Genomic DNA, 19,729 nt, shown 5'->3' with positions numbered 1-19,729 from the left:
GCCGAATGTCTCCAGAAAAACCTCTGGAGAAATCTCACCCAATCTTCAAAATCCCTGCAATAGGGGATAAAAACCTCCACTCTTCTGGGAGAGGAGTGTCTAAAGAACAAGACGGAGGAGAAATTGTACGTTACAATCTCTCCAATGCCCGTCTTTCCAACAAGAGAGGGTGAGCCATCTGATATGGGGAAGGCTGCGCCATAGGAACCGCCTAAACGATACACTAAAACGAACGAGACTGAATACAGAAGTCCTTCAACTGTGCTGCATTGAGAAACGGTGTGTGGCTGAGGAGCGGAGGAAGCAGCAAAGGGCGGCGCTTGATCATCGCAGTCAATGCCACTGCAGCCAAAGAACAGGAGAGAGACCTTCAGTGTCCAGTGAGCGGGGACTGATTGAAGGTGAATTTGCTAGCCGGTGAGTTCAAACTGGGAGGCGAACGGAGCGGGGGAGTGCAGTAAGTTGGAAGGAGCTGGAGCAGTTCCCAAGCCAGCGGATCTTTTAAGGCACCCCCCCCCCCCCATACAAATGCCATGGATTAAACCGGAAGAGCCTGCTGCCACAGGAAGAACTAATAAGAAACACCAATCAGAGAATGAAACAAGACAGGAAATAATTAACTCCAAACCTCTCTAGCTCTCCACTCGAGAATCAAGACTACTGTAATAAAAAAAGAAACCATGGAGAGGGGAGGATAGAGCGGAATGGTAAACTACATAGAAGGGAGAAAATGGCTGACGCCTGTTGAATGACGGAGAAATACGAGCATTATAAGAGAGAATTAGCGTAAGGTGTGAAGATAAGTACTTTTATATTTACCTTACTAAAAAATAATCAGAGGGAAAAAAGTAGGGGAAGAACTTCAAACGGACAACAGCAATGACAGCGCAAAAGAACGCAGCAGAAATCAAAACTTTTAAAGTAACTGCAAACCAAGTCATGAGTACTCCAGATAGAACAAACGAAAGCGACTCAAGGATTGAGCAGCTTATTGAAATAGTAATGAACTTTCAAAGTGAAACCAAGGAACAATTAGGGAAGATGAGACAAAAAATGAAGCAGGAGCTGGTAGAAATCAGGACTGAAATGAGACAAGAATTGACTGAGATTAAAAGGGACACTACACAATTAAAAAGAATTGATGAAACACTCAATGGAATTAAAAAAGCATTGAAAGACAACGCAGAGCACATCGGAGAAGTGGATGATAAACTGGAAACATTAAGAGAACAACATGAGAAACAAACAGAATTCATGGCAATGATAGAATATAGACAAAAAGAAACATATTTAAGAATCAGAGGCTTTCCAGAAAGAGAAAATGAATGATTAGCAGAACGAGTAATCCCTATTTTGAGCAACATCTGGGGCCTGTCAGAGATTGGAGCCACCAGAGAAATTGATAGAATGTATAGTCAACTCTAAAATCTCCAAAGATAGCAAATTACCTAGAGACATTATTATCAACTTTGCCAGAAAGGACATGCGGGATGAAGTGCTACACTTTCACTCATCTTCTAAACTTCAAGTTGGCAGCAAGGATTTGATTGTACTAAAGGAGATCCCAAATTCGATTAGACAAAAGCATTAGGACTACCAACTGCTAGTGCATACGCTTAGATTAAATAACATTAATTTTAGGTGGAACATCCCAGAGGGACTCTCTTTTCAATACAACTCCAGATACTGTAACATCAATAGTGTGGCCAAGGCTAAAGACTTCCTGACAAGGAATAAGAAACATCTGAAAAACCTAGAGCAGTAATGTCAAATTTATCTTTATTGAGCTGATGGAAGACATTTTTCCTTTTTAACGGATTGTTAAGCCCATTTACATTCCAAGATATGACTTTACAAAATGTGATCATGCTTACCCTCCAACCTACTGCTCTAGGTTTTTCAGATGTTTCTTATTCCTTGTCAGGAAAGATGGAAAATTACCAAAAGCCTTTTTTAAAATGATGAAAGACCTAGATCTGTGTGACATTTGGAGGGAAAAAGCAGGTAACTCACTTGAATTTACCTACTATACAGGAAGACACTTGTCTCATTCCATAATAGACATGTTTTAGGCAGCCAAATTATTAAATGTGTTCACCAATGAAATAACAATTAAATGTAAAACTGTATCAGATCACAATCCAATACATTGTCAATTTGAAAAAAGACAAGAAACTCTAATTTGAAAATTAAAGATTGGATATTAAGAAAGACAACATGTTTAAAAGAAATTAGAAAAGAATTACAGCAATTCTGGGAGCTAAATACAAACTCAATTAAAGATAAGGGAGTGATATGGGATACGCACAAAGCGGTGTTAAGAGGATACTGTCTGAGCACAGAAATTAAACTTAGAAAACAAAGAGATCTAAGGTAAAAAAAACTTTAGAGAAAGAACTGGAAAAATTAGAAAAAGACTTGGTAATAAAACCAGATAGTAAAAAAATTAAGAATAAAATCAGGTTCTGTAAAGAACAGTTAAATTTAATGGCAACAGATGAAGTTACTAAAAATATACTATATATGAAACAAAATAGGAAATAAACCTGGCAAATGGCTGGCAAACAAACTTAAAAACAAAAAGAGAAGAAAATAATATCTCAGATCAAGCTAGGTGAACAAATAATAATCAACAACGAACAGATCAAAATAAAAAAATAAAACACCAGGTAATGATGGGATTTCAGCATTATATTATAAAACATTGGTAGATGACATAATAAACCCCTTGACAGATATTATAAACTAAGTAGTTGAGGGGAAGGTAATTACAGAATCATGGACACAAGCTATGATATCACTGATCCCTAAATTAGAAGAAGGCATCCCAGAGATAACAGACTTTCGTCCAATTTCCTTACTAAACGTGGACTATAAAATATATACGATAATTCTAGCAGATAGATTGAAAAAAGTGTTAAGTACGCATATTAATGAAGACCAAGCCGGTTTTTTACCGGAGAGACAAATATTTCAAAATATTCGATCAGTAGTAAATATTATTGAAATTCTAAATTATAACCCACAGTTAGAAATGGCTATAATAAGCTTCGACACAGAGAAGGCCTTCAATAGGGTCAATTGGGATTTCAACTTTGCTACCATGGAACATGTAGGAATTACTGGTAATTTTTATAAGGGGATTGAGAATATATACACAAAGCAGAGTGCCAAAATTAGAATAAATGAAGACCAAACGACTAATATAGAAATAAAAAGAGAAACAAGGCAGGGGTGCCCTCTGTCGCCACTGTTATTTACACTAACGTTAGAGCCACTGCTCGGTTGCTAGCAATGGGGTTTGATTCTGCGTAAACCCTCCTAGGGTCATGATTAACCTGTTCGAAGAGTTGCACGGTTGCTTCAAAGCAAAGCTACCGACTACCACCAAGCTTACTCCTGAATAACGCACGTCTTGGATCCAACCATTTTTTTCTAAACTAAAACCTCAGTATTCAGGTTAAATTGCCATGTTGGCACTTTGCAGTAAATAAGTGGGTTTTGGGTTGCAATTTGGGCACTCAGTCTCAAAAAGGTTAGCTATCACTGGTTTAGGAGATAGCCAGCCCAGTCCATGGGGAGGGGGAGTTTCGCAGCGGCCAGGGATGGTGTAGTCGTGCTGCATCATGGGGAGGTGTAGAAATGAGGGGAAAAACAAAAAAAAACTCATCCATGGCCCGAAGGAATGAATAGCCTGGCTTATAAATCTGCATTCCCCACCCCCCCCATATGAGAGAGAAGAAACAGTTTACTTTTGATCCCTGAGGAAGGCCTTTAAGGCTGAAATACATGTGATCTAAGTTGGTCACTTAATATGGACATCAGCTGTATATGTACTATTGATATAGCTTTTGTCAGGATAGCAGTTTATAATCCTGAGAGATTTTTAATTTACCTATCCCCTCTCATAAATTTCCGTTTGATTTTAATTTGTCAACTTAATCCTTCTGAATAATATAGACTCGGGATTTCAAACTCATTTGTGACGAGGGCTGGATATGGCATGAATGTGTCTTGGTTATGCTAGCCGGCTCGTCAGCCCAGATGGGCACTTGCGGGGATGGCTACCTTGGCTGTTGAGCCGGCCGTGGGGTTGGCTGTGGGGAGAGGGGGGAGCTGCCTCAGCTGGCAAGTCCACCGCAGGCTTGCTAGCCCAGGTGAGCACTGAGGGGGGTGGAGTGGCTGCTTCAGCTGGCAAGCCCACCAGATTTGCCCAGGCAGGGGGTGGCTAACCAGGGCAGAACAGGAGTGGGGTGGGTGCCCGAACTGGCAAGCCCGCAGCAGGCTTGCCAACCCAGATTGGCACTGGGGGATGGGTGGTGGCTGCGGTAGATGGCAAGCCCACAGCAGGATCACCAGCCCAGATTGGGGCGGGGGCTCACCAGGGGAGATTGGGAGGGGGGTTTCCTGGACTGGTGAGCCTACAATGGACTCGCCGGGCCGCAGCAGTAGTGAGGTGGTAAGGTTTGCCTCATCTGACTTGCAGGCCTAATAAGCCCTCTCAAGGCCCCGGGCCTCTTATTTGACTCCCCTGGTGTAGACAGTGTCCAGGTTCCGTCTGCTTCCCCTTTTCCTTGCTGGTTCTTCTAAGGTCAATGCTGTATTGTCAGCAGATGCTCTTGATTTATACAAGATTTTATTATGTCTCTAGTCTATGTCACGTCTTATGTCTCTATTCAGTACTCCCAGAAATAATATAAACAAGTAAGGAGGTGACCTGTGATGGCGCTGTTCATAATGCCTCTTGGCTCTTCTGTTGTCTTTGGTCAGTTTGGTTTTCTAAGATATTCTTCTGTTTTTTGCCAGTAGATCTCTTGTCCCTTATATAGTTGGTATAATAATTATTAAAAATATTTTTGAATTGACAAATTGTCCTTTAAATTCTTATCCCCTTCTTGAAAAGTCAAAATCATTCATTTCTTTCTGTTTTCTCAGTTTATAAGCTTTCCAGGTTTATTTGGAAATGCAGTGTTCTCTTGCTTTGCATATTTCAGTTTTGTTTCCATTTTCCTTATTTTTAATAGATACCTGTTGTAAATATTTTATTTCTTGTAAAACAGTTTTGTCTTTTAGATTTTTTTCAGTACTTCCTCTTTGCTTTTAATCTTTTACATTCAGGCAAAAGACCTGGTAGCACATGATATCACACTTTAATAGCAATGCATCCACTATTATTATTCATTCCTTTCAATCAAAATCCCATGGAGTTACATATGCTCCAGGACTATTTTGTTGTTCTTCACATCTGGTACAGGACATTGGACTGTGCTTCTTACCCAGTATGTTATAGTTGCTGCTATGACGATGCACTGTCTGGATAGTTGTTTGAATTTCAGATTAAATCTCATCTGTTTTATGCTACAATGGAAGAAAGCGTTATCTGACTAGTCCAAATACTAATCTGTTTCCTTGTTGTGTGCAGTAAGTTTTTCCAGGCAACTAGACAAAGCATATGTTATAAAATGAAAGATAGATAGTGTCTGGGGCAAAAAAAAGTCATGGACTAATAATTTATCTGGATTTCTTTGCAAGGATAAACTAACCTCTTTTGAAACGATAGCAAGATAAGTCTGTTAAAAGCTACCATATCTAATGTATTCCAATTTTGTCTTGTAATTTGAGAAGAGACACTCATATGTATAGTGATCGGTAGGGAGCGAAATGAGTTCATCTCTAGAAAGGAAACTAATGCAACCCGAAACAGACCCGTGTTTTGTGAAGAGAAAGTTAAATTGTATTCTTCAGGTTTGGTCTTTTTGATGAGCAAAAACTATAGTTGTCTCAGTGTCTTGGAAAGGAGCAACTGACCAGATTTCTTTAACACAACAGGAAACACCCCAGTTTCATGACCTAAAGATGACCGTTGTATAAAGCTATAGAGAGGCTTTGGGGAACATACAGAAGCCATTGGGAGCATTTCTGGTTTCCTTGCTGCAAGCCAGTCCCTGAGGCTATTGAATATCTTTTCCTCCATTTCTCTACTAGTGAACTCCTATGGTCAGCCTCCACATCTCTATTCTGGACCATCTCCAATGTACCAGATTCCTCCCCAGGACTCTCCAGCCTATAATCGTCCAGGTAAGGAGACAGCGTTGAAGTACCTTTTGCAGGCTGAATGTTAAAGGGCTTCTTTGCTGCCTTTCACTGTATCTTCTGTCATGACAGTGGCATGGATAAGACCTCTGTTCTCTGCAGTCATCCCTTTGTCTCCAGGAAAGGGAAGCGATTAGTGGGATGGGATGAAGAAAATTGTAGATGGTTAGAGTGTTCATCGGCGTCACGTCATTGCTACTAGATGTGTGTCAAGAGAGGAGTCATTTTAGAAGAAAATTCCACCTGAACTCATCATCTGATCATGACATGACATTGATGTGACCATTGACAATTTTCTTCATCCCATCCCTCCAACCATTCGCTTTTTGGGGAAACAGCACCCCCCCCCCCTTCCCCTGTGGTTCTTTTCTCTCTGCTCTTTTATCTGGGGTATGGGCCAGAGGCACCAGGGTTTTGTATGTGAGAGGAAGATTTGCAGACAGTTAATTGGTTTGCTTTATTCTGAGCACAAAAACAAAGTTGAATTCTCTGAGGTAGAATTTGGCTTTCTTTGCTTCCTGCCTGAATCATAGTGTGCGACTTCTGTGGTTCCTCCTAAAACGGATGCTTCTTCTAAAACCTCACTCAAATGATCATTATATTTATGTGCAGTATTACTGGAGGGAGTGGGCTGTGACACTTGTCAGGTCTCCTCAGACTGAAGTCAAGAAACAGGCCCTGGCTACCTGATCAGAAGTCTTTATTGAACACAGCTGGCACCTGGCTTGGCAAAGCCAGTGGTGGTGGGCTATAGTAAAACAGTTAATATTTATCCCTGTGGGGTTCTCACCGGAATTCCCCCTCCCTGGTTCTCATGAAATGTGGGAATGATGCAGCTGAAAGGAAGATGTTTTGGAGTTGAACATCTCAAGGGCAGCGCAGTGATAGTGTCCAGCCACCTGCCGCCTCCCCCTGCTGGGTTGGCACCAGGGTTGCCAACTTTGGCTACAATTGCAAGCATCAAAGGAAACAAAACAGCAGGAAAGGCCTATTAGCATATCAAAGGTGAAACAGCTCCCCCTCCCCCACACACACAGGCAGGTGTGAGTCTGGACTAGATGCTCTGGTATGATCCAGCAGGTTTGGTCTTATGTTCTTCTTTTCTTACTCCAAAAATAAGCCCTATCATGATTTTTCAGGATTTTGGGAGGATGCTTAAAATATAAGCCCTACTCCAAAAATAAGCCTTACCAGTAGTTACAGATCAGGATGAACCATTTCCTGCTTTCAGACCCATGACTTGTGGTCAGCTGGGAGAACAAGAACATAAGAACAAGCCTGCTGGATCAGTCCAGAGTCCATCTAGTCCAGCACTCTGCTACTCCCAGTGGCCCACCAGGTGCCTTTGGGAGCTCACATGCAGGATGTGAAAGCAATGGCCTTCTGCTGCTGCTTCTGCTCCCGAGCACCAGGTCTGCTAAGGCATTTGCAATCTCAGATCAAGGAGGATCAATATTAGTAGCCATAGACCGATTTCTCCTCCATAAATCTGTCCAAGCCCTTTTTAAAGCTATCCAGGTTAGTGGCCATTACCACCTCCTGTGGCAGCATATTCCAAACACCAATCACACGTTGTGTGAAGAAGTGTTTCCTTTTATTAGTCCTAATTCTTCCCCCCAGCATTTTCAATGTATGCTCCCTGGTTCTAGTATTGTGAGAAAGAGAGAAAAATTTCTCTCTGTCAACATTTTCTATCCCATGCATAATTTTATAGACTTCAATCATATCCCCCCTCAGATGTCTCCTCTCCAAACTAAAGAGTCCCAAACGCTGCAGCCTCTCCTCATAAGGAAGGTGCTCCAATCCTTCAATTATCCTCGTTGCCTTTCTCTGCACTTTTTCTGTCTCTTAGATATCTCTTCGGTAGGTCTTATTTTCGGAGAAACACGGTAGTAGTTGAGTCTGTGGGGTCCTCCTGGCAGGTCTAGACCAATGGTGGTCATGGACCTTAGGACAGCAGCGAGGCCAAGCACATGGTCAACTATGGCCGTGACAGCAGTTGGCTAACTGACAGGCCCGGGTATTTGAACAAATACTGCAAGCGCAACATAAAGGCCAACACTGGCAGGTGGGACCAGATGTTGGAATCTCTGCCAGCCCTTCCCCTAGTGGAGATTGGGACACTGGAGGCCAGGCAGCGTGGGTTGGGACTGGTCCTGAGAATGAACGCATTGCCGTGGTACCTCACTGGCCCAAGGACCGGTGGGCTTTGATCTTCATCCCTTGTTTGATGGGGCTGTCCCAGGAGGAGGTGGATGCTTTAACTCTACAGGGGCCAGTTTGTAGACCACTGTGAAGCCCACCGTCCTCAGCAATGAAGAGACATGGAGGCATCATCTGTGAAGCCTGACCAATTCCCAGGGAGCAGGACGGAAAATCCAAGCTAATGACCTCTGCTGATTAAAACTGTCAGTGCAGGGTTTTTTGGGGGGGAGCTGCACTGATCCTTGTGCCCATTGTCAGCTGGGGGCCATCAGTCTGGGGTTCCTTGGAGTAGTCTGCCATTTTCCTCTAGATAGGCTTGAAGACCATTTTGACTGATCAGGGGTCTAGCCTTATGGGGAAAGCAGTGCAGTTGATAAAGCCAGGAAGGTCCACATCTGTTGTGGATTTCTGTATGTCCCCACCATGCAAACAGACTTGTAGAATATTTAAGCCAAACTAAATTACATCCTCTGATGTGTTGTGGTGACACTGACCTACAGTGGCACTACTGTTTGAACCACTTATTATTTGCAGCATGGGAGCTTCCTTGGGCATCACTGGGGTTTTTCTCTTGGAAATGGCTGAATAGCTGCCATTCTTGAGGCATCCTGGATTTGGTGCAGGAGTATTAGAAAGAACAAGCAGGACTATCTTGTACTGTGCTCCAGGATGTGCTTTGTATCAATGTATTAAAGGAACAGACATCCTCGAGGCAGTTTATGCAGAAGAAAGAGAGTAAGTGTGAGGATCAATTCCACTCAACCACGCTGCTTCGTTCTCATCGGCTTTATTGAGTTGATGAATCCAAGGCACAAGGTGCCAGAACTGAGAGCTCCGCCCCTCAGCTCCCTCCTTTATATGCCAACTGTCACAACCACTGTCAATCAGTGATCAGGCTCTTCTGCTTTAACAGTTATAGGCTCCAACATGGTAGCCTAGCAACATAACAACAACAATTCCAACCAATCCCCGTTCAGCTCTCCCCAACTCTTCCAACTGCAGTCCCACTCTTCCAACTGCAGTAGGCTGCAGTCCTGCTTCTAACATCCCACTCCCTTTAAGCCCCTCCCCCTGGTTTGTCTGGGTAAGCTCAATGAAAGTTCCTGACCATTTGTGGCGCGAGGACATGTTTGGAAGCCACCCATTCATTGAACCCATCCGGAAGGTCAGCCCATGCTACCAGATACTGCAGCTTGCCGCGATGGATGCGGGAGTCCACAGTGTTGCACACCTCTTGGTGGGATGATCCTCTGAAGATGCCAGCCACAGATGCAGGCGAAACGTCAGGAGAGAATGCTGCTAGAACACGGCCATACAGCCCGGAAACCACACAGCACCCAAATGCCGTGGTCGCTGGGCAGCTGTTGGTGGCTGTTGGGCACAGCAGGGAGGCTGCCGTAAAGCTGCCGAGTCCACCCACCAAAGCCACCCTTTTCTCGGGGGGAGCTGATCAGTTGTCATTCTAGATCTCCAGACCTCACTTGGAGGTTGGCAGGCATAGTGCTGAATGTTTCTTTCAAAGCACACCATGGGATCCAGGCCCTTGAGCAGCAGAACTTACATGATCAGAGCAATCGATACAGACATTGACAGAATGAAAAAAGGGCTTGGTCATAATTATTATATGCTGCCACAGGAAGTGGCGACGGCCACTCACTGGATAGCTTTAAAGGGGGCTTGGACAGATTTATGGAGGAGAAGTCCTACCAATCTTGATCCTCCTTGATCTGAAGCCTTAGCACAGTGGTTCTCAACCTTCCTAATGCCACGGCCCTTTAATACAGTTCCTTATGTTGTGGTGACCCCCAACCCTAACATTTGCCCATTTTACAGATGGACAACACTGATGCAGAGAGTCTTAGGTGACCCCTCAAAGGGGCCCCGAACCCCAGTTTGAGAACCACTGCCTTAGCCGACCAGGTGCTCAGGAACAGGAGCAGCAAAAGGCCGTTGCTTTCACATCCTGCACATGAGCTCCCAGAGGCATCTGGTGGGCCACTGAGGGTAGCAGAGTGCTGGACTAGATGGACTCTGGTCTGATCCAGCAGGCTCTTTCTTATGTTCTTATTCTTGTTTGTGTATGTAAGCACATATGCATGTAAGGTTGCCAACTCCAGGCTGGGAAATTCCTGGAGATTTGGGGAAGGAGCACAGCCACAGCCGGGTTTGAAGAGGGCAGCGTTCTCAGTGTTTGTCGTACATTGATGAAAATGAGTATATGTAAATAAAATAGTTTGACTGGCTTTCCTTCTACAGATAGACTTTTAGAAATAACCAATAAAAAATGAAGCAATTTGGGTGAAGTTGTTGAAATTGTTCAAAAACAATTTGAATTTGTTGCTCATAAAACTGCTTTTGCTTCCACTGAGGACAGTTTCAAGAAAAAATAATGTTTACTTGCTGTATATTGCAAGAAAATGTGGGGGTGGGGCTCAGTAGAAGGTTCAGAAGAGAAGGGAGAGGAAAAGTGACATTGGAGGAAAAGGGGAGGGGGAAAAGAAGGGGAATAAGACAAATAGTTCCAAAAAGGAGGGAGGGGGGGGGAAGGGGAGTGCAAATCAATAAATAGTTTCAGGCAATAAATTTAGACTGAGCAGGGGACAGAGGGGTGAAGGAAGGAGAGGGGAGAAACTAATAAATAAGTGGCTAGAGGTGGAAAAGGAGGCAGAGGAGGGAAGTAAAGGGCTTGTGAGACGGAGGGAGCTGGGCTGGAGTCACTGTGCCTTGCAGCTGCCACTGCTGGTGCCTTGGCTGGCCAGGGAAGGGCAACCCTCGCCGCTCCATGCCCTGGTTCTCAGCGACCCAGGAAAGGGGCAGAGGGAGGGAGGGGCAGAGGGCCGGATTGCATGCAGGGTGATGCTGCCCACCCGCCTGTCACAACTCTCAGAGGAGGGAGAGCTGATCCGGGGGTTGTGGAGGCGACAGTGGCTGGGCAGGCTGCTTGAGGGTCGTGCAGCAGGAGCAGGGCAGGTTCCTCAGCCCTGGCTGACTGAGCCTCCTGCCCTGTGGCCCCTAGGGAGCCTGGAGCCAAGCAGCCCTGGCAGGCAGGACGGAGGGAAGCCGGCAACCACGCAGCCAATTGGCCATGCTGGCAGGTGCTGATGGGAATTGTAGTCCATAACATCTGGAGTGCCAAAGGTTTGCCACCACGGTCTTAGGATTATTCCTAAATGTTACTATGAGCCCCGTGGCACAGAGTGGAAAGCTGCAATATGCAGTCGAAGCTCTGCTCTCGGGTAACAGGCTCAAAGTTGTCCTTCCAAGGTTCATAAAATGAGTGCCCAACTTGCTGGGGGTGGGGGTGGAGAGTGTAGATGGCTGGGGAAGGCCGTGGCAAACCACCCTGTGAATGTAATGTGCCTTCAAATGCTGTGATGTGACATCATCCCATGGGTCAGCAATGACCCAGATCTTTATCTTTTACTAGCAGGGCATCCATGCTTCGCTACGCATACTTCATCACAGGCTCTCTATGAATTTCGGGGTGACATTCAACATAATTCTTTACAGCCTGTTTGTGCACTTTGGGGTGACATGCAGCATATTTCCTCAGCCTGTCTGTGGACTGATGGGTTTCACATATTTTGCAGCAGCTTCCTGTAGTTGTCTTTTTATAATGCAATGTGTTATTTCTCTCTTTCACCTGGTTGGCTCCAAAAGACGTCATGTGGGAGCAGCCGTTGTATTGCAGAAAGGAAGTGTTCTGCAATTGGATGCTGATGAGTGAGAAGGCTGTGAAGAGGTTCAGGGTAGGGTTGAAGGGCAGGGACTGTACCGCCACTGCAGCACATTCCTGGGGACTCATCCCGCCACTTCAGAGCACAACACCAAGCACAGCATGATCGGAGGCTGAGAGCAATAAACTTGTCTCCACAGTAATAAATCTGATGTCCATATGCAAAACCCGACAAATGTTTAGTAGTCCAAGGTGATAGTGTGGTTTGTAATCTGTTTTGATAGTATTTGGCTGTAGCAGTGTTGTTAACGTGAGGGTGGGTGGACAATGCAAAAACACATGTGAGATAGTTTCTGTGTTCCAGAAGCTCAAGAAAATTTTCTTTCCATCCAGCATATTCCAATATATTCAACTGTTGGAAGCAAACTGTATCCTGCTAATAAAATTAAATGTCTATTGGTTGTTGTGGGTTTTCTGGGCTGTGTGGCTGTGGTCTGGTAGATCTTGTTCCTAACGTTTTGCCTGCATCAGTGGCTGGCATCTTCAGAGGTGTATCCTAACCTACTGCATCTGTGTATGGTTCTCCAGTTGCACAGTGGCGAATAGGAAGGCGCTCCAAAGGGTGATCAATACTGCACAAAGGATTATCGGCTGCCCTCTCCCCTCCTTGGAAGAAATCTATAATGCCCGAAGTCTAAATAAAGCCCAAAATATTCTAAGGGACCCGTCTCATCCAGCACACTCTCTTTTTAAACTGCTACCATCTGGCCAGACGATACAGGGCCCTCAGAACTAGGACAAAGAGGCTTAGAGACAGCTTCTACTCTAGAGCTGTGGCTATGCTAAACTCCGCTGCTTCATATTGATGTATTTGGGGCTATGTAGGGATGGGTGGAGGATGATGATGTATGAGTCTGAAATTGCATGAGTCTGAAATTGTATGAGTCTGAAATTGTGTGCATCGAGGAATGCTGCTGTAAATTTCGTTGTGCGTGCACAATGACAATAAAATGCTTATGCTTATGCTTATGCTTATCACAGAAAGAAGTCCAGTGTGTAACAGTGTGTAATTCTGTGATATACCTTTGAAGATGCCAGCCATAGATGCAGGTGAAACGTTAGGAACAAGATCTACCAGACCACAGCCACATAGCCCGGAAAACCCACAACAACCAGTTGAATCCAGCCGTGAAAGCCTTCGACAATACATAAAATGTCTATATTTAGGGTTTACCTAGTAATCAGATAGTAGGCAACCATAAAACAAGTAGTGGGAATATACCTAAAATACAAATGTACAGATTAGTGTATATATAAAATATAAAAGCAAGTTATCTGCCCAGACAAATCTTGCAATAATCTATGGGGCTTTGCTTACTGTGTTCAGTATGATCAGAGTAATAGTTGCTGATTAATGATACTCAAGCCTTAATGCTTTTCTTGGTAAACTTCATGAGTTGGCATTTTTGACAGGTGATTCTCGCCTCATAAGACATACTCATTGACTAGTAGGTTCTAGCAATTTATGGACAATGAAACAGTGCTTTTTAAAATTGTGTCTCTATAATTTGAAGGTCAGGGAAAAGCAAGGGGCAGGGCTTGAGTCTGGCAGAAGAGAACAAGGGGAAGCAGAACCGGGAGAGATCTGATGAGTGAGCCTGAGGCAGAGGAGGAGAGGAAGGGGGGTGGGGCAGGATGCTCAGTTGCCCCTCCTCCTCCTCCTCCTCCTCCTCCTCCACTTGTCCCAAGGCAGCAGGTGCCCAGGAGAGCTGCTTTGCCATGGGGCTGGGTGCTCCAAGTAATCCAAACCCCATTTGATGTTACGTAACCCTTTCTCTGCCCCCCCCCCAAAAAAAACCCAAAAAAACACATATTGAGACTTTAGGGATTTAGGTAGAACTCAAGTTTACCTTTACCTCAGTAAATCTACTCCCCAATAACCTCTTACAGCCCAATTTGGAGAGGGGGCAAATCTACCTATGGAGTTCGTGTGGGGCTGCGCTGGCAGATTTGCCCTCTCTGGAGCACTTACCCCGACATAGGGGCAAATCTGCTGGAGGGTGGCCATCGTGGCCCTCCACAGCAGGCAGACCAAGTGCAGAGCTCCCGCGCCCCCGCTGCCTCCACCGGTGAGTGGGGGCGTTCCAGAGGTGTGGCTGGGTGTGGAGCTGACATTAGCTTCCACCTGCTGTGGCCTCGGGCTCTCGCAAACCCTACAAAATATCAACACAGATGAGCTAGGAAACAACACCTTGCAAAGGTTATTTTTTTAGTAAATAAATCAGAAAGTGAAATAGTAGCTTCCCTGTACTACTGGAACTAGTGTTACCTGAGTCTTGTTAGCCGCTGCAACCCACACACACCCACACGGGGAAGCATGAGATTGGCATGACAGGCAGCCGGACCAAGGATGCTGTTCATCCTGCCCTGGGTGTCAGGCAGATTGTTTTAACTCTTCTCCTCCCTGTTGTGTGTGTCTCTGTAGGGCTTAGAATTAGCCATAGTTCCATTTCCCATTCCTAAAACGTTTTGCCCCACTACTCTTTAGCGTTTGCTGGTGGAGGTGTTAAACCTGTGGTGCTTTCCCTCTGGAATGTTCCTGCTTTTCTCTGACATTTGTCATAATAAAATATAGATTTCCTTTCTGATGCAGCAAATGGGATTTATAGCTCACAAATCCATGTCTGTTTCTTTCAAAGCCAGCTGCCCCAGTCAGACAGCAACAGGGCAGATCATGCTCCCTGCAGACTGTTGTCTCTCTGGGCAGGGGAAATGAACCACACCTGCCCAGGGAATAGATGTGCAGCTCAGCGGTGACAAACAGTTGTGAGTTCAACCTGCAGATGGGGGCTATGTTGGCTTTCACTCTTCTTGTCTTTTTGGCCATCACATCAGCCTTGAGGGGAGCCCTGGGGAGGGCTTTCAGGTGGTTCACCACTGCCAGCCTCAGCGTCACAAAAACCCTGGAGGACTCCCATCTAGATATTTGCCAGGGCTGACCCAGCTTCGCTTATGAGATGTGATGAGAGATCAGCCTCGCCTGAGCCATCCAGTGCCTTCCGACGTCCACAAGTGGTTCCTCCCTCCCATTATTTAGGCATTCTGTGAGCTCAAGCTGAATTTAAAGTGCCAAGGAATTCTCAGAATGTGCACAACTAGAACAATTGTATGCAGTGTGGAAGATATTGATAGCAATAAAGTTTTGTTTTGATAATTTTTGGACCAGGATCATAGTTCTCCTGGTACATAAGGTGGGGTCCTTGGAGTCCTCCCAGGCTCTGAGCAGAGGCCTGGTTCACTGTCGTGGAAATTATTAGCTAGTTTTAAACGCTACAGTCCATTAATTCCCATTTTCTTCTTTCTCCCCCCAATGTATTCAGGTCATCATCTGGTTCCACGGCCACCTCCAGGCACCAATGAGGAAATCCCTGATGATTTCAACTGGGATTTGATCACCTAGCAAGTTACAGACTTAATTGCACATCCTTTGCATAGGCTGTGTGGGAAGGGAAGCTGGAGGGGGGGGGGGGCGGCGGTAGGCTTGGTCACAGAGCCCTTCAGCCTCTTTGCCTTGCCTGTATATAGGTCTATATTCTCTACTTCTGCCAGAGAAGCTGCTGCAAGACGCTGCCGAAGATAATCCTTCCTAATTCCCTGTTTTGGCCTCTTTTCTTCTTTAGTTTGTTGTTACTATTATTATCCATAATTGTGCACAGCCCTTTCACTCTGTCTCCTGGCCTCGGATTTGACATGTTGCCTGGCAGCTTGTGAGGGAGGGCTTGAAGACTGTTTTGTGGTGCTGTGAGAGAAATCCTGGAGGGCCTGTTTTACTTCCTGTGTCACTTGTGCTGAACGGTCCATCAGTGACTCTGTTGTACCAGCTGCAAGCGTGAGAGAGCCTTGTGGATCTTGAAAGTCTGTAATAATTATGTTCTTTCTTAAATGTTGTAACAGTGAGAGGGGAGGGGGAGGGGAGGGTGCTGAAAGGTGTTCTAAAGTCTGTGAGTTTTCCCACTCCAGCTGAGACAGCAACTTGAGGGAAACACCTGGGGCAGAGGAAGGCAGGCCTCGAGAGCGGGGAGTAGCTGGACTGGAGCCTTGCCAAAAAGAGAGGCAATGGAGGTCTGTTCTAGCTGCAGCATTTTGGTGGGGAGTGTTCTGCCAATAGGGCCTGAGTTTCTGGGAAAGATGTCTGGGGGGACGGGGGACTTGCCCTGTCTTGTACACTGCCCTTTTCCAATCACTGCCCCAGGCAGATGAGGCCGGTGCTGTTTGTGTCGCTTGCATCCATGTGCCCCCATGCGGGTCGGACACCTTTATGGAACCAGACTCCTCAGGGTGAGCCTTTCTCTATCTTGCCTTCTCTAGTGATGCAGCAAGGCTTCTTATTTGAATATGCAGAGAAGAAATGCAAATCAAGAAGTGCCCCTTGACCTGCAAGCTTTTTTTTTTTTTTACAAAAAATTAAAGTTCTAAATTTTACGCCCCCTCAATTCTCTGGAAGGTGTTGTGGTTTGTGATGTGAGGATGGAAACTGAGGGAGTCTTTCCCGCACTTGTATAGGTAAACCGTTCACACTTCCTGTTTTGTGGTTGTCTGGAGGTGAAACGAGGAGTGCAATGCTGAGGAGTCAGTGGGGGGGGGGCGGTCCAGGGAGGAAAGGCCAGAGGCTGGGAGTGGACCAGGGGGTGCCAAGAAGGGCAGGAGTCCAGCTGGGTGTTTTCCAGCCATGTCAAGGAGCTGGTCCTGGCAGGGGCTCCCCTCTTTCCCTCTTTGTGTTCAACTTCTAGCATGCCTCCCACCACCCACCTCTCCTCATGCTTTCCCTAATCTTCCAGCAGCAAGTCTGCTTTGTGTGAGGGGGAACGAAGCTGGAAACAAAAACGCTGTGGGAACCAGGCTGCTGTGACGCGGGTGGGAGGTTCTTTAGCATTTTAACTGGCTGCCTCATTGGATTGTGAGGGGGGAGGGACTTTTTGATCTTGGGAGGGAAAGGGTCGTTGTTGGGTCCTCTGAGGAGAATACCGGAGCCCAATTTGTGGAGGAGCTTTAATTATTGACTGCCCTGCCCCAAGAAGAGGATGGTGTGATCAGGAGGTTCTTGTCGCAAGGAGGGGGAGAGATCTCCTCCGGGTACCAATCAGTGCTTTTTTCAAGATACTTACAAACAGTCCTCACTGAAGGATTGCTTGCCTTTCAAAGGAGGCTGGGGGTGGGGGGTTAATAAAAGATCACTCCTTTATGTATTCAGAAGGTCCTCATTTGCATAGTCAGTTGCGCCTTGTTTGTACATGTAAATATATGCAGGTCAGTGTGCAAGTCAGCCAGACCCGAGTCTCTGCCTCTGAACAACCTGCATTGTTCCGGAGTGGGATACCATTGGATCACATAGATATAGTCAAGGACTCAGAACTGTGAGTGGCTGGCACCGCCTGCCCAAGGTGAGCTCCCAGTGCCAGCCTGTCTCCAGGAGAGGCAATCCTCACCTGCCCACCTCTCGCAGGGCCACCCACAATGCTTTCTGTCAAGGAGATAGGAGAGAGATGTGGCCTCACAAATTTATTTTTGTGCATGCTTTCTTAATAAAAAAGTGAATGTTTAATCTTTTGGTACCACTGTTTAGTTTGTTCATGATAGCTTATGGAGTAAAACTTAATTTATTGGGCTTGGATTCTTGGAAAATATTTTCTCTTTTTACTGAAACAAAGCCTGTATTTTGATGGGCATCTTTTCTGACCTCTGCATTTCCAGCAAGAGAAGGCCCAGCTGCTCACAAAGGGCTGCTATACCAGGGTGCCAAATCATTTATCATTGCTGGCATAGTGATAGCTGTGAACTAAGGCTTTGTTCAGGGCACTCTGCATGTTGGCGCTCTACAGGAAACAAGGCTGACAGAAGTGGTGTTGAGTATACATTTCAGCTTGCTTGTCTTTTCCTTGAGCTCTGATTACTATGAAGAAGGTAAGTGCAAAAATACTGGGTGAAATCTCAACCGAGAAAGTGGCTGGAAAGGCAGTTATTGATAGTGACTGGAAGTGAGGCTTGAGTTTCTCATGACTAGCAAAAACCAGGATAAAATTATGCAGCTGTAAAACAGGTGTGGAATAAAATGTGCAAATAAGAGAAAATCAACTTTTATTCACCTCCTCTCCCGAGTACAGAATTTGCCTCCCTGCAGACTTCTCCATGTGTGTTCAGAGGACTCAGTTACCCTTGGAAGCCTTTCTCATGCCTCTTGACTTTTCACAGGGATACCATGTCCTTCTGCCTGGGCACTCAGGGATGTATGTGTAGTAGGTAGGCAGGGTTATCCCATTTTAATTTCATAACAACCTTATGGGGTAGAGATTAGCGTAAATTTTTGGCACCTTTAAAGACTGACAGCATTTCATTCAGGAAGCTGAAATGACCCGCCGATATGGAATCATGACCATGGCTAATGATGGCGAGTCAGAAGGAGGGGGGAACGTACAAGCAGTCCCCCTTCTTCCAAAGTTCATTCACCAACGTGAGGGATGGCCCACCCTCCCCCACTGAGACCTCCTCCAAGCCAGCCCGTTGAAACCCATCAAAAAGGGACGGGGGCAGGTCCGAGGGGGAGGAAGAAGGCGCCAGCGGGGTATGGAGGGGTGGGGCAACCGGAGTAACGTCAGGCGCCGCTGTAGGAAGAAGGCAGGCCTGAGCGCGTGTCACAGCCAGCCCCAGCTGGGATGGCGTGAGAACAGTGCGAGGGGTGGAGTGAAGGGAGGGCCCGTCACCAGAGTCTGCGGGTAAACGGGAAAGGGCATCAGCCAGCCGGTTGGTTTTGCCTGGGAAATAATGGACAGTAAAGTTAAAGCGGGAGAAAAAGTCGGCCCAACGGAGTCGTTTAGCAGACATCTTGCTAGGAGTGGACAAGGCTGAGAGATTTTTGTGGTCGGTCCAAACTTGGAAAGGGTGTCTTGCCCCCTCCAACCAATGGCGCCAAGTTACCAGGGCTTGTTTAATAACTCCGGTTTCCTTATCACCCACAGTCCAATTCAATTCGGGGCCAGAAAATTGTTTTGACAGGTAAGCGCAAGGATATAGTTTATTATCTGGCCCTCGTTGAAGCAAAGGCCCAAGAGCTTTGTTGGAAACATCAACGTGTAAAACGAAAGGGCAGTTAGGATCGGGATGGATCAGAATGGATTTGGAAATGAAAGCTGCTTTTAAGGCGCCCCGGGTTTGGAGGCGGCCGGATCTTTGTCTTTGGTACGTAATAAGACAGTCAAAGGCAATACCAACTGAGCTAATTGGGCAATAAAGTTACAATAGAAATTAGCAAAGCCCAAAAAAGATTGCAATTGTTTGCGGGTGGTAGGCAATGGCCAATATACAACCGCCTCGACTTTAGCTGGGTCCATTTCAATTCCAGCGGCTGAAACCCAATAACCAAGGTAGTCCAATTTAGTTTGATGGAAGGCACATTTGGATAGCTTGGCATACAGTGAGAACTTTTCGTACTAGTTGGACATGTTCAACTTCATTTTTGGAATAGATAAGCACATCATCTAAGTAAACCACCACCGCCTGAAACAACAAATCTTGGAGAACTTCATTTATCAATGACATAAAAGCTCTGGGAGCTCTGCTTAATCTGTAAGGCATGACAAGATACTCATATTGTCCAAATTTTGAAAGGCAGTTAAATGCTCATACCCCTCAGCGATGCGGACCCGGTAACAGGCTTCACGCAAATCCAATTTGGTGAAAACCTTGCCGGAACCCAAAGCA

General features: G+C 45.7%; 1 protein-coding gene across 3 annotated transcripts in view; it reads left to right on the top strand.

The window, feature by feature from the left end:
- Positions 1-17,576, top strand: part of FOXJ2 (forkhead box J2) — a 106,564-nt gene extending 88,988 nt beyond the window's left edge. For all 3 annotated transcript variants that reach the window (XM_048509976.1, XM_048509975.1, XM_048509973.1), the window contains 2 exons: positions 5,986-6,078; positions 15,355-17,576. In XM_048509976.1, coding sequence (XP_048365933.1) covers positions 5,986-6,078; positions 15,355-15,434 — 173 coding nt within the window. In that variant the 3' untranslated portion in view covers positions 15,435-17,576. The remainder of the gene's footprint in view (positions 1-5,985; positions 6,079-15,354) is intronic.
- Positions 17,577-19,729: the final 2,153 nt, after the last annotated feature.

This window comes from Sphaerodactylus townsendi, linkage group LG10 (assembly GCF_021028975.2).
Source record: "Sphaerodactylus townsendi isolate TG3544 linkage group LG10, MPM_Stown_v2.3, whole genome shotgun sequence".
NCBI classification, from domain to species: Eukaryota; Metazoa; Chordata; class Lepidosauria; order Squamata; family Sphaerodactylidae; genus Sphaerodactylus; species Sphaerodactylus townsendi.
This window is presented reverse-complemented; position numbering and strand designations above follow the sequence as displayed.